The sequence below is a fragment of the Plecotus auritus genome (assembly GCF_963455305.1).
Source record: "Plecotus auritus genome assembly, chromosome: 3".
NCBI lineage: Eukaryota > Metazoa > Chordata > Mammalia > Chiroptera > Vespertilionidae > Plecotus > Plecotus auritus.
Genome location: NC_137772.1, coordinates 186,040,691 through 186,055,735, shown reverse-complemented (window position 1 = coordinate 186,055,735; position 15,045 = coordinate 186,040,691). Strand labels below are relative to the sequence as shown.

Genomic DNA, 15,045 nt, shown 5'->3' with positions numbered 1-15,045 from the left:
CACTTACATGCTTCCATGAGATGCTCCAATTAGGCATTTTCCCACCCAAGCAGCAGAAGGGTGAGGGGAGGTGTCCTCTCAGGACAGGCCAATCTTTTTGATCCAACCTGTTCCTATATTTAATAGGAGTGTTCAGGTTTCCAGACCCTGAGAGCTTGGGTGCTGGCTTGCATACAATGCGGAGAGAAAGCCCTTAGATCTTGAGCTTTAACCTCATGCTTTAGCTCCATTTACCAGTCACCTCAGGGCTGGAATTTAGGGCATGTAGCCAAGTAAAATCAAATGCCCTTTGTTTTCCAATTTGTCATTCTCCTTGGCCTCCCTATGTTCACTTCCTGGAACCACCTGGAGAGGCTGTTATCTAGGCCAAGGCGAGATTTGCGCATTTCTGGGTACCTTGGCTTTAACATCATCTAAAAACACCTCAAAATCAACCCTATTTAAAACAATAGAAACAGTGGGACAATACTTAAGAAGAAAGGAAAAAAGTAGTACATTCCTCCTTTTTAGTCTTTAACGTCTGCTGTGATATGCAGAGGGAGCCGATAATTGTGGAACTCTGAACAACTATTTTTATTGGCAATCATCAGATATAATGCTTGCATTTCATTTTGTTGTTTGTTGTGAGGGGTATGTTTGTTTTGGAGGGGAAGGGGTGAAGACTCAGGTGTGTTCCCATGAATGGTATGGGATAAAATGATTATAGGAATCTTCAGAGAGATTGTGAGATACAGAAATAAAACGACATCTGTAAGTTGGACACCATGAGAAATCATCCGATCCAAATTTACTACATTACTGGAAATGAGGAAGACCTCTATTTTAATCTCCACATTAAAGAAAATACACTCATTCTTAAAATCTCATGTAAACACGTCAGTAATATTTGGAAAAAGAGGACAAAATTAAAATGCAAAAACATTGTCATTTCAGTATACTTATATATTAAAGCATATTAAGTGTCAGGAGCAAGAATAAAAGAAGAGACAATGTCTTACCTCCCATCTCGTTCCCAGTCATATACCTCTACTTTGATTGTTCTGTCCATGAAAAAAACATACACATAAAGTTACTTAGTAAGATCAAAATGATATATAAACCAAAGAACTTATGTACTTACTACAGGCCCGGTGCACGAAATTCATGCACGGGGGGGCGGGGGGGTGTGTGTCCCTCAGCCCAGCCTGCACCCTCTCCAATCAGGGACCCCTCGAGGGATGTTCGATTGCCCATTTAGGCCTGATCCCGGTACGATAGGGCTAAAACGGGCAGTCGGACATCCCTCTCACAATCCAGGACTGCTGGCTCCCAACCGCTCATCTGCCTGCCTGCCTGATTGCCCCTAACTGCTTCTGCCGGCCAGCCTGATCACCCACTAACCACTCCCCTGGCAGCCTGATTGATGCCCAACTGCTCCCCTGCCAGCCTGATTGCCCCAAACTGCCCTCCCCTGCAGACCTGGTCACCTCTAACTGCCCTCCCCTGCAGGACTGGTCACCCCTAACTTCCCTCCCCTGCAGGCTTGATCTCCCCCAACTGCCCTCCCTTGCAGGCCTGGTCCCTCCCAACTGCCCTTCCCTGCCGGCCATCTTGTGTCCACATGGGGGCAGCCATCTTTGACCACCTGGGGCAGCCATTTTGTGTGTTGGAGTGATGGTCAATTTGCATATTACTCTTTTATTAGATAGGATAAAGGCCTGGTGCACAGGTGGGGGCCGGCTGGTTTTCCCTAAAGGGTGTCCCAGATCAGGGTGGGGGTTCCCTTGGGGCGGTGGGGCGGCCTGGGTGAGGAGCCTGTGGTGATCTGCAGGCTGGCCACGCCCCCCCCGCCCCCCCCCCGACAACCCAAGCAGAGGCCCTGGTATCTGGGATTTATTTATCTTCTATAATTGAAACTTTGTAGCTATGAGCAGAGGACAGGTCAGGTCAGGGCGGGCAGGAAGCTTGGCTTCCTCCATCGCCAGGGACAACCCAAGTCTCCTGCTTGCTCCAGCTCTGTGGCCACCACCATATTTGTTGGGTTAATTTGTATACTCTCTCCTGATTGGCTGGTGGACATAGCTTGTGGGTGTAGCAGAGGTATGGGCAATTTGCATATTTCTGTTTTATTAGATAGGATATGTACAGCCCATGGACATGGGCAATAGGGAAGTGAAGACCTGGGGGGAATAGGGACTTGGAGGATGGGGAGTTAAGGGGGGTAAATGGGAGACATCTGTAATACTATCAACAACAAAAAATATACATCAAAAATAAAACAAATGAAATGTAGTTTTTAGGACAAAATAGTGTATGCCTGGAGGCTTTACACAGTAATTTGAACTTGTCTTTGATAATTTCATTGCTAAATTAAATTTACATCTTAGCCGAGATTTCTAAAATCTGCACTGATTCTGTAAAGGGAGCAGGGAAAGTATATGGGAGAGATGTGTAGTGTGACAGAGCTCCTTCTTCAACAGGGAGGCATTCAGCTACACCTCTACTTTTAAAAACACTGTGTCAGAACAGGATTTCTCATCAGAACATAGACTAGAATCCCAGGAAGGGCTTGTAAAAATATTGTTGGACCTCATCTCCAGAGTTCCTGGGTCAGTAAACCTGGGTTGGGGCCTGAGAATATGAATTTCTACAAGGTTCACCAGGTGATACTGAGCTACAGTATGAGAAGAACCTTCTTAGAGAAAGGATAACCAGTTAATTAAATTATAATCCAATTAAATGAATAAAATAACTCAAATGTCATGATACATTTTAGAATAAAAGTAATGACATATTGGTAATCAATAGTTCCTTCTATAATATTAGTTAACAGAATAAATTCCCAGTTTCCTAATATACAAGTAAGGAGATAAAATCAAGAGACTGAGCTTTTACTTTCTATTTATTTGCTTTTCTTTTGCAGTGAATAGGGTTATAACCTTCCAATCAATGTTATGTAAAAATAAACCTATGATACTGAGAAATGTTTAGGTATATTGTGGAAAGATCTTCAGGGCCACCACACCCACCTACTAGATCTATAGATTCAGCAACCATGAGAACAGTGCTGCAAATAAAAATTTCTGGAGTTTTTCAGGGTTGATAATATATCTAGTCATAGTATTATCCTATTTAATAAAAGAGTAATATGCAAATTGACCATCACTCCAACACACAAGATGGCTGCCCCCATGTGGTCAAAGATGGCTGCCCCCATGTGGACACAAGATGGCTGCCACAGATGGCCAGCAGAGGAGGGCAGTTGGGGGGGACCCAGGCCTGCAGGGGAGGGCAGTTGGGGGGGACCCAGGCCTGAAAGGGAGGGCAGTTAGGGGTGACCAGGCCAGCAGGGGAGGGCAGTTAGGGGTGACCAGGCCAGCAGGGGAGGGCAGTTAGGGGCAATCGTGCCGGCAGGGGAGCAGTTAGGCATCAATCAGGCTGGCAGGGGAGTGGTTGAGGGTGATCAGGCTGGCAGGCAGAAGCAGTTAGGGGCAATCAGGCAGGCAGGCAGGCGAGCAGTTGGGAGCCAGCAGTCCTGGACTGTGAGAGGGATGTCCAGTGGGATCAGGCCTAAACGGGCAGCCAGACATCCCTTGAGGGGTCCCAGACTGGAGAGGGTGCAGGCTGGGCTGAGGGACACCCCCCCTCCATGCACGAATTTCATGCACCGGGCCTCTAGTATTTCATATATTCACTTATGCCAGCCTAGAAAGACAAACCAAATGAAAACCTTGAGGCAGTGAAAATTGTGGAATGACTTTTGAATAGTAATATGTTAAAACTTAAACTAATATTCAATATCTTTTTAGCACTTTCCACATTTTTCTTCTTGGAATTACAGTCAGTTCAACCAATTTTAACTTACCAAATTACCCCTCTTTACCAAAACATAAATAAATTATTTATTCTTTTGTGCATACACACATCGGTAAAGAAGCTACTTTAATTTTTTTAATCGACATAGGATTATTGAATACAAAATCTATAATAAATAATCAAAGCTCTCAGAAAAGTTGTCATTTATTTTACCTGTCATAATCGCCATTACATAATGCTCGGACTGAGATCTTGAATGCTTGCCACACAGGATTTAGAGTATTTTTGACAACTTCTGTTTTATGACAAATTGTAAAACTGTAAAAAAAGAATTTTCAGTTATTTCTGTGATTCAATTATGACATATCATTTTAGTAGTCATTCTTCTCTCTCTTTTGGTGCAGAATAAATGTTGCCATTCCATTTTTTACTACTATATCATTTAATAAGAAGGGGTTTGTGGTTTTAAAACTTTAAAGATTAGCTCACTATAATATAAAGCAGTAAGATTTTGAATTAAGTTTACTACAAATGATATTCTGCAAAATCAATATATTCTAAAGCTGCTTTGTAAACAATCTCTAAATATTGTGATGACATATTAATACAGGGAAAAATATCCACAAGTCACTGAAAATATGATAGCTATCAAACTCTGAGAAAAGCTGTTTTGTTGGATAAAAATCTGATTGGAATGGGTTTGAGAAAGAGAAGAGAAATTGAGGCAGAGTGTATAAACATTTTTGGAGTTCAGCTTTAAAGAGAAATTGGGGGAAAGATTAGTTAAGTGAAATGTTTTGTTTTTGGTTTTGTTTGTTTGTTGGTTGGTTTGTTGCTTTTTAATGTGTTGTTTTTGTTTTGTTTTGTTTTGTTTTTTTAAGAAGGAGGCAACCACAGCAAAGCTTGTGAGCTAAAGGAAACTACCTGCAAGAGAGGAACCAATTTGTGAAGCGTGAGGGAAAGGGGAGAAAGGCTGGAGCAATGTCCTTTAGGCAATGCAAGTGGATCCAGGGCATCAGTGGAGGAGGTGCCCTTGGGAGCACTGACAGTCATTCTTCAGGAACTTTCAGGAGGCCACAGCATCACAGCACAGGGTAGATGCTATGATGAGATCATGAGGAAGTTCTCCAGTTGCTCCCATTTTATTATGATACAAGAAGCATGATTATCAGCAAAGAAGGAAGAGGGCAGAGTGTCCAAGTGTCTGGGAGAGAGGAAAAGTTGATGGTTTGAGGAAAAGGAGTTTAGACTCCTACAGAGCCCAAGGGCCTACTTAAAATTAACATCATCAGCCTGGCCGGCGTGGCTCAGTGTTTGAGAGGGACATTGCAGGGATTTATTATGAGAGGAAGGGAGAGGGAGAGAGAGAGAGACAGAAACATCAATGATGAGAGAAAAATCATTGATTGTCTGCCTCCTGCACACCCTTTAACCTATGAACCTGATTGATTCCTGATCAGGGCACATGCCCGTATTGCAGGCTCTATCACCAGTAGAGGGTGTGCAGGAGGCAGCCTATCAATGATCCTCTCTCATCACTGATGTTTCTATCTCTCCCTCTCCCCTCTTCTCTGAAGTCAATAGAATTATATTTTAATAAAATTAAATTAAATTAACATCATGAATTTTAGGAAGATCACTCCATATGTGGTTCCTTCTTTATCTAAACTGAAAACTTCTATATATCTGAAGAATCCCTTGAAGGAAGATAACTCAAGAATACACAATAAGGAGGAGAATCCATGGAGCCTTAAACTCAGTTTTCTGTGTTTTTCCACCAAATCATGCAATCTCTAGACATTAATAGAGTCCTGTGAATGTTCTTGCCTGATGTGAACTATGCAGCAGTTCATGAGCTATAAAATGTTTAAAATATTCTTGGTTAGAACAATACATAAACCCAGTCCTCACCAATCCTTAGTCATGAAGTATTCTAATGACAGGATTCTCTCTAACAGTCATGAACATGAGAACATGTGCCCTTAACCCCTACAAGAAAATAATTTCTTTTGAAAATCCTTTGAGTTTATCTTCTTCCTTTCAGGAAAGAAGGTTTGTTTCTATTAAAACATTAAATAGAAATATAATATCAAGAGTTCAAGTATTCATTATGAGAATTATGGCATAATGCCATCGCTTTCCTGGTAGTATCCTCACCCATCTAAAGAAACTCATGCTTCTAACTAAATTGAAAGAGCTCTATAGTCAATGCTCTAAGAATTGACTCACTTAAGCAATTTAGGGACCACTGGGGACAAAAGCTATTAAAGAGAAGACTCAGAAAGGTGTCAAGATATGTAAAGCAGAGAGAAGAAAAGCAAATGGGATCAGGGAGAGGTAGGCAAAAAAAAACAACAGGGACTCAAATGAGAAAAAGTAGAAGTACTCAAAAATGGTTAAGAAACATTCTTAGGGACAAAATTACATATATTGTTTTGTTTTAGAAAAAGACACCTGCCTTCCTTCTTAATACAATACATTCTTAAAGATCTACAAAGGGGCCTTGCCTGCTCTTCTTCTCTTGTATTACATTCTACTATATATTAAGTCTTCAGTTTGGTGACAGATTAGATAGATAAATAGATGATAGATAGATGATAGATAGATAGATAGATGATAGATAGATAGATAGATAGATAGATAGATAGATAGGTGGATGGAGTGAGTGAGGAGCAACTAACTGACTATCTTCACACCCACATGCTCAAAAATCTACTGACTTCTTTTTGGCCTCTTTGCTTAAGGTTAAATCAAAATTTCTGTTATAGCCCTAATATCACCAGCCATAGTAATTAAATACTTTGACACTTGAAACTTCTTTTAAGACAGTGTGTCATCTTCTTAGTGAGGTATTTATGAGCCAGGTAGTCATCTCTCTTTGATTAATCATTTTCGGTTGTAATACATGAGATGTAATACAGACAGCAGAATCTCACCAGAAATTCCAGTGCTAGAGTCACTAATGAAAATTCTGACAGGAGTCTGATGTAGCTCTTTCTCACATTCAGGAGTAACTATATATATAAAAGGCTAATGTGCTAAGTGTCCAACCGTCAAGGTAATGATGTCATGTAGCAATGCCCGGCTTCCTCTCCCTAGAGACTAGCCTCCTTACAGTTTCTTCATCCCAGGAACACGACTTGCTTTATAGCCAGGTGGAGACATTTCACACTGGTAACCAAATGTCTGTGAAGTGTTTTCACGTGCCTCATCTCATTTGATCCTCACAGAAGTCCTGGAGTAGGTAGATAGGAGACTCAGTGGAATACTATTTTCTTTCATTAGCCAGAAAACAGAGATTTAGAAAGCTTAGGAACTTGACCCAATTGAAAAGAAGTAAGAAATGGTGGAACTTGAAAATAACTTCTGGTTTGCTCACTGTGCAGAATATAGTCAAACACTGCAACAGTTAAATATTTTACCCTTTGTTCTCCCTGTGTGATCTACAATAATAATCTGTTTTGTGTTGATATTTATTGCTGTGTTGCTGACAATTACCTGAAAGAGAAGTTGGGGTGCTTCACTGGGCTGGAGAAGGTTTAGCTAAATCAGAAAGCAGGTCTAATTAAGCAAGTTTATTTGTACATATAAAGCTCTCACTGGTGCTATTTGCATGCATATTTCCATCTGTCATTGTCGATCATGAATTTGGTTGACACTTCTATTATAGAGAAAGGGCGATTAGTGATATTAAAATATTTCTTCTAATTAATTTCCTTTCAGTGTGCACAAATTCGTGCACAGGGCCACTAGTTGTTTTATAAATATAAAGTGTATGGATATATTATAAATAGCATTATAAGAAAAAATATATTAAATAATCTGTATTAAAGTACTTTAAATGATGCCATTTACCAAAAAAAGCAGCTATTCCTAAGGAAAATTATTACCTAATTATAAATACAGGTCAAGTTACCAAATTAATGTGAAAGCAAAAAAGACAAATTTATAATCACATATTATTAAGGTTTTTATTAATGCTTCTGGTTGAAATTAGTTTTATTCTTTCCTATAAAATGAGCCTTAAACACATTAAGCAACAATTTTTGAAATAGCTCCATAGTCAAAAAAAATGCTAAAAATAAGACTAAAATCTTTACAGTCAAAAATAGAGACAGCCAGTTTGGCTCAGTGGATAGAGTGTTGGCCTGTGGACTGAAGGGTCCCAGATTCGATTTCTATCTGGGGCACATGCCTGGGTTGCCAGTTCTATCTCCAGTTGTGGGCATGCAGGAGGCAACAATCAATGATTTTCTCTCATCGTTGGTCTTTCTGTCTCTCTTTCCCTCTCCTTTCCCCCCTGAAATCAATCATATATATATATGATTATATATTTAATTATATATTTAATATATATATATATATATTTTAATAGAGGCTTATAAATAAAAAGTGAGAAGTAAATGTATTTTTACTCATTTAAAACAAAACATATATATTAATGTACTAATAAATATCTCATTATATATACTTGGGTCTAGCTGGTGAACTAGTTTCATGTGTGTAAATACAGGGTGTCCCAAAACATGTATATACACTTTAATAGCTGATAGCTCAATTTTGAAAATTAAATGCATTTTAGTAAACTTTGCCTTTATAGTTATTCAAAGTATATGTATACATTTTTTGGATACCCTATATATATGGGAAATTTTCTGAAATGAGATTTATCAAATTTTAGTAATAGTTTTTTAAATAATTTGAGATATTGTTATTAGTTGTATGCACTTTAATTCCTTAATATTGAGATTTCATTTAATAACTAAGTTATCATTCAGACAAGCATAATAAATTCCTGCAATGTAACTCACACCAGTAGCATTAAATGTGTGATAGATTGAAATGTATAACTAATCTTTATCAATTAAAAAAACTAGAAGAATAAAAATAGAAAATTCAAGAAATAATTCAGACAAGAGGAAACAAAAGAACATTGTGATTCAAGAAATTATGAGCTCATTCTTTAATTTTTTTCTATCTTCAAAATGACTGGCAAATATTATTATTTTCTTTATTGTCCAATATTTTTCACATGGATAAAATCAGTGTTCAAATGCAAATGTTACTCTGACATCCTAACCACCAAAAGAGAAGAGAAGTATACAAAATTTAATAATACGATGCCATGATAGCCCAGAAGTGCCCAGTATCTGCATCAAAAAAATCCCACAATAAGAAAAGCATCGTTTTCTACTGGCCAATGTATTTATTTTAAAAAACAAACTTTTTATTTTTATGTAACATTCTGTATATTTATTACATAGCATTAACATATTATATAACTAGAGGCCCGGTGCACGAAATCTGTGCACTTGGGGGGGCTCTCTCAGCCTGGATTATAAGAGGGTGCAGGCCAGGCCGAGGGACCCCACTAGTGCATGATAATAGGGGTTGGGGAGGAATGTGGGAAGTTGACTAGCCCGGGAGGGAACGTGGGAGGGCTCCAGGGCATGTCCGGCTCATCTTGCTCAGTCCCGATCAGCCAGACCCCAGAAGCAAGCTAACCTACTGGTCGGAGCGTCTGCCCCCTGGTGGTCAGTGCACATCACAGCAACTGGTCTACCGGTCAACTGTCTGCCCCCTGGTGGTCAGTGCACATCATAGCGAGCGGTTGAGCAGCCTTAGTAATTAGCATATTATGCTTTGATTGGTTGAATGGCCGACTAGAGGACTGGACACTTAGCATATTAGGCTTTTATTATATAGGATTATATTTATAAGTGTAGCACTATTGACAGGTATTGGTGTTTTTTTTTTCATTCCAGTCCCCTAATTTTTCTCATTAAATGATGTTTTCTCTTTAGCTAATATTTTATTATGCATAGTTAAGAAAAACAATATAAAAAACACCTTACTAGAAAATAATAACAACAGCAGCTAACATTTAAATTATTCTTATGTTATAGGCAAGCTTCTAAATGTTTTTTTGCATAGTAACCCATGTAATACTCCCAATAACCCTATGAGGTAGATGTGATTATCAGTCCATTTACAGATGAGAAGACTGAGTTTCACATGGCTTAAAAAACTTGCCTATGGTCCCACAGCTATTAAGTAGTAGTGTCATGATCTAAACCACAGCAACAAAAACTTAGCCCGTAATTTTAACTGCTGAACTTTCCCACAAATACTGACATTACAATATGAATCAAAGAAAACAAAAAAATGTATTTAGTGGTAGAGTCATATGTATTACACTCTATAACCCATGGATACATTTTCAAACCAAATAGAAACCGGTCTAATAATGACTGCTGAACATATTCAAATTACTGGAATGTAATAAAAAGTTTTACTGAATGTTAGGTATTATTGAAAATCAACCCTGTAGTATAAAAAAATCAACCCATAAAGTCCACTTCATTCTCTAAGAAAATAAAGTTTATAAATATAAAATAAAGTCACATCATATGTCTACAAAAATATAATTCTTCCATACTATTAAGACATTATAACTTTATAAAAAGTAAAGAGGGAATGTTTCCATGAAGCTGAAAATCATTCATTTTAAATATCAAACAGAACATATGAAATGATTAGAAAGTGATGCACTGTTATTGAGATGGAAAACCACATCAATTTTTAAAATAAAAATATTGTACTCTGTTTACCAATTTAATGAGCTTCTCTGAGATGAATAATTCAAATAGCATCCTTATTTTAGTGTTAAAATGCATAAAATATAAATCTACCTGCCATCTTCATTACTTCGATAAAACACAAGAAAAGGATCTGATTTTCCAAAGAAGTCCTTCTTGTCCAACTTATTAGCACAAAATTGCATCAGAACAGCATCCTGAAAACAAAATAAATACAATAACTCAAAATCTGGATTACAAATAACCAGAAACTACAGATCACAAATAAGACTTGAGAAGAAAATAAATTTGAAATTTTCATGCAAATGGCCAAGTGTGTGAGAATCCCAGACAACATAAAATTGCTTTAAAGGACCATGAGACTGAAAACTTGACTTTGTGTTTGTTCTAGTCACAAAACTATAACTTTAAAATCTGTAACAATTTTCCTCAGAAAAGTGATATTAAGCTAGATAACTCTAGGTATCCAATATCATAATACAAATCTTCATTCATATCTCCATTATTCAAGTATACATTCTTAGAACATAAGCATGTTTTGAATTCCTGAGGAAATATTTACTAAATGTCTACTAAGTATCTATCATGTATTGGATGTTAAGATGTATTAGATGATTAGATGAGGAACAAGACAGATCCAGACTCTGACCACATAGTTTATTATCTGGAGGGGGAAAAAAGTTTTTTTCTTAATTATACAGAGTGTTCCACAATATCTCAATAACTACATTTTAAAATAATTTACATTGCATTGGACTTCAAGAAAAACAAAGCATCTTCATTTTCATTTGTAATTTAAATTAAACATGTAGCATGTTAATCACTATGCCAAACCAATCATTTTTATCAGTTAATATACTCAAGCATTCATAATCAACATGATTTAGCTTAAAGTTAAACTGGAGTGTAATACACCATTATTTAATTAGATAGTGTAAGCTTTTTAATGAAGTAGAAAATATGTAGCCATTTTAAGAATAAAATTACTATTTTGGTTTGTTTGCTTTTTTAACTGAAAGGAAATGCTAACAATTTTGGAAAGAGGTAGAGGGTCAAAGTAATTCAGATTAAATCAAGAGGTTATAGTTTCAAATCCTATTTGATGAAAATGTTAACAATGACTAAAAAGGCACTTTCTTATTCACCACTTCTTTGCAGAGTCCAGCAATACTGATTAAGTGTCTACCTAAATTCTCATTATTTCCTTTCGGTAATTCCAGAACACTATACCAGAGATGATGCTCTCTGTTTTTCATTCATTCACTGATATACTTACTTAACAAACATTTCTCAAGCAATACTCAGAGAGGTTTATAGGTCTAGATTTCTCATTTTCCAAAGTATCGATAGAGTGTCATTTTACTTTGTTATTTAGAATAGATGTGATATCTTCTACCAGAGGAATACTCATATTAAAACAGGCATTATGCTTCTAAGCAGGTATAGTTACAATATACATTTCAAAGAAAATTACAAGGGCAACACAGGCAAGAACAATGGGAACATCATTAATAACTCAAACTCCTCAACCATGACCACTTTTCAAATCTAAGGTTTAAAGTTTAAAAATTGATATACTATCCATTAAGGAAGTAGTGAGAGAATCATCTGGATGATCCAACCATAAAGTCAAATTGAGAAGAAAGGGCTGGGGTTTTGTTTTGTTTTGCGTTATTTGTTTCGAATGCCCTTTCATCTTCCTATATATTACATGCCCTTGGGTGAGAGTAGTTTTCTAATAACATGGGACAAGGACATTGTTCTTGCCACAGAAAAATAAATAGCCCCTTGAAGATATTTTCCCAAAGCACCTGAATCAAAACACAAACTCCCAAAAAACATTCTGATATACTTGAAATGCATTAATAGGTCAATAAAATGTGTATTTTTCAAACTGGTTGTGAATTAAGCTTCAAAGAGATCAAGTATTGTTAAAAAATAAATTTTCACATCATCATTGGTGAATGTAATACCAAGCTGTAATTTTTCAAATTATATTCCTTAAGGCTTACTAAATGAATAACCAATTCAAAAGAAAGATTTCTTTCAATGTATCAAATTATATAAATTTAGGAAAAATATATTTTGCTATTATTCAGGTTAATAACATAGCAGGGGTTTCATCTGTGACAAGCACAAAAGGTATCTAATTTATAAGGAAAAAATCCAAGCATTTACTTATTTTCAGAAATATACAGGCATCATTGCAAAGGTGTTGTGTGTGTGTGTTTTTTAAATCTCTTATGCTTAGTGCCACCTGAGAGAATTTTCAAACTTTTCTTCAATACTCCACACCAGTATAACAAACTTCCTATTGAAGAAATCTACTTGAATATTTCACAGGCATTTCTAACAAGTTCAAATCTAACTTGCTTCTCCTATAATTTTCCCAGCTCAATTAGTGGTTCATCATTCACCCAAGTGATCAAGAAGTTGTTCTCAATTTCTCCCTTTTCCTTACCCTTTACACGTTTCTTCACCAAGTTGTAATATTCTGAATCTAAAACTTTCCTCAAATTTTTGCTTCAGCTACACTGGCATCACTAATCCAAGCCCACCTCCTCTCTAACCTGGACTTGTACAGTGTGGCATTGATTCCTTTCTCCCTCTTCCTCTACGGACCTATCCAATCCATTCTCCATTTAGCAGACATGTTCTTAAAATGTGAATGAAATAATTCTGTACATAACAAAAATGCTTCACAGCTTTCTCCTGTATTTCAGATAAACAGACTCTTAAAATGGTCTACAAAGCTGAACACCAGCCCTAGCCAGTTTGGCTCAGTGGATAGAGCATCAGCCTGCCAACTGAAGGGTCTTGGGATCAAGGGCACCTACCTCAGTTGCAGGCTTCATCCCCGGTCCTGGTTGGGGATCATGCAGGAGGCAACCAATCTGTTTCTCTCACATCGATGTTTCTCTCTCTGTGTCTCCTCCTCCCTTCCACTCTCTCTAAAAATCAATGGAAAAAGTATCCTCAGATGAGGATTAACTAACTGAATGAATGAATAATGAATGAATGAAGCTGAACACCAAATGGGCTCTGAGTTGCCTTTTCCACCTTCATCTGGCAAAGTTTTACCTCAGTCATTCCCCACTCCTAGGCCTTTGTCACCAAACACCAGACACACTCCTTTCCCTCCTTAGGATCTTATGCAAGCTGTGCTCACTGCAGGAATTCTTCCTGTGCGGCTGGCAAACCATTCCTCAGGGCTTAGCTTACATGTCATTTGTTCACAGAGGCCCACATGACATCCTCCCTCTGATAAGTTAGATTTTCCTTTGTCTCTCTCATAATATATTTGATCACTTAGTAAACATCATGACATATTTACCTACACACTCATCTGCATTTCCCACAAGCTGTCTGCATTTCCCACAAGCTGTTTTCATTAAAGACAAGGCCCAAGGTTGTTTGTTGTGTGTTTTTCTCCCCATTGTATTCCAAGCTTCCATTTCTGAGACTAGCATGTTTGTACAATATTGTTGAACCATTCAATCAGAAAAAAAATATTCTTTGTGGATAATTTCAAGTTACTTATAAGCTATGGTTTACACATCACTCAAATGATGCTTTTGTTTTCCCTACAGAGGAGCCATCTGGGGGAAGTATTCAGAATATCAGCATTTTGCCCTAGCTGGTTTGGTTCAGTGGATAAAGTGTTGGCCTGTGGACTGAAGGGTCCTGGGTTTGATTCCAGTCAAGGGCACATGCTCGGATTGCAGGCCTGATCCCCAGGAGGGGGCATGCAAGAGGCAGCTGATCAATGATTCCCAGCATTGATGTTTCTCTCTCTCTCCCTCTCCCTTCCTCTCTGAAATCAATAAATATATATGAAAAATATTATAAAAAAGAATATCAGCATTTTAACCACTTTGCTGTACATCTGAAACTAATACAGAATAATATTGAATGTAAACTGTAATTGAAAAACTGAAAAAATTAAGAATATCAGAATTTTCCAAATAAAGAAATTAAAGCTCCAAGAACATAACCTCACTCATCTATGAAAGAGATAAGACTCAAATTCAGGTGTCCTGACTCCTAAGCTTATTCTCAAGTTAACGACAGGTGATGTGTTTTAAAAAAAAAAAAAAAGTCAATTCGTACAGTGTGAAATATGAACTAAAGTATTTCATTCAAAATTCTAAATATTTTAAAAGTATCTATAAGGTAAATTTTAAAGGCATTGTCTCTTCTGAAGTAACTATGAACATTTCTTTGAATATATTTGTTCCTTCTATTATATGAGCATAGTAATGAAATATTTCAAGGTTTATACATATCAATAATGATGTTATCAATAAGGCCATAGCTAAAAATCAGAACACAGAATATATATAAGATTAAATTAGATCAATATTTTAAACTTTTTAAAAAACATATTTTTTATTGATTTCAGAAAAGAAGGGAGAGGGAGAAAGAGATAGAAACATCAATGATGAGAGTGAATCATTGATCAGCTGACTACTGCACGTCCCACACTGGGGATTGAGCCCACAACCTGGGCATGTGCCCTGACTGGGAATGAACTGTGACCTCCCAGTTCCTAAGTCAATGCTCAACCACTGAGCCACACCGGGCAGGCTAGATCAATATTTTAAATAATATCTTTTAAATATCAGACCTATAATTTCTAAGAATGAGAAAT

The 15,045-nt window shown here is 37.1% G+C and overlaps 1 protein-coding gene across 1 annotated transcript in view; it reads right to left on the bottom strand.

Moving 5' to 3' along the window:
- Nucleotides 1-15,045, bottom strand: part of CPNE8 (copine 8) — a 197,285-nt gene that overhangs the window by 84,794 nt on the left and 97,446 nt on the right. The window contains exons 8-10 of the mRNA XM_080658963.1: nucleotides 10,488-10,591; nucleotides 4,009-4,113; nucleotides 999-1,040 (exon numbers count right to left, since the gene is read on the bottom strand). Coding sequence (XP_080515089.1) covers nucleotides 999-1,040; nucleotides 4,009-4,113; nucleotides 10,488-10,591 — 251 coding nt within the window. The remainder of the gene's footprint in view (nucleotides 1-998; nucleotides 1,041-4,008; nucleotides 4,114-10,487; nucleotides 10,592-15,045) is intronic.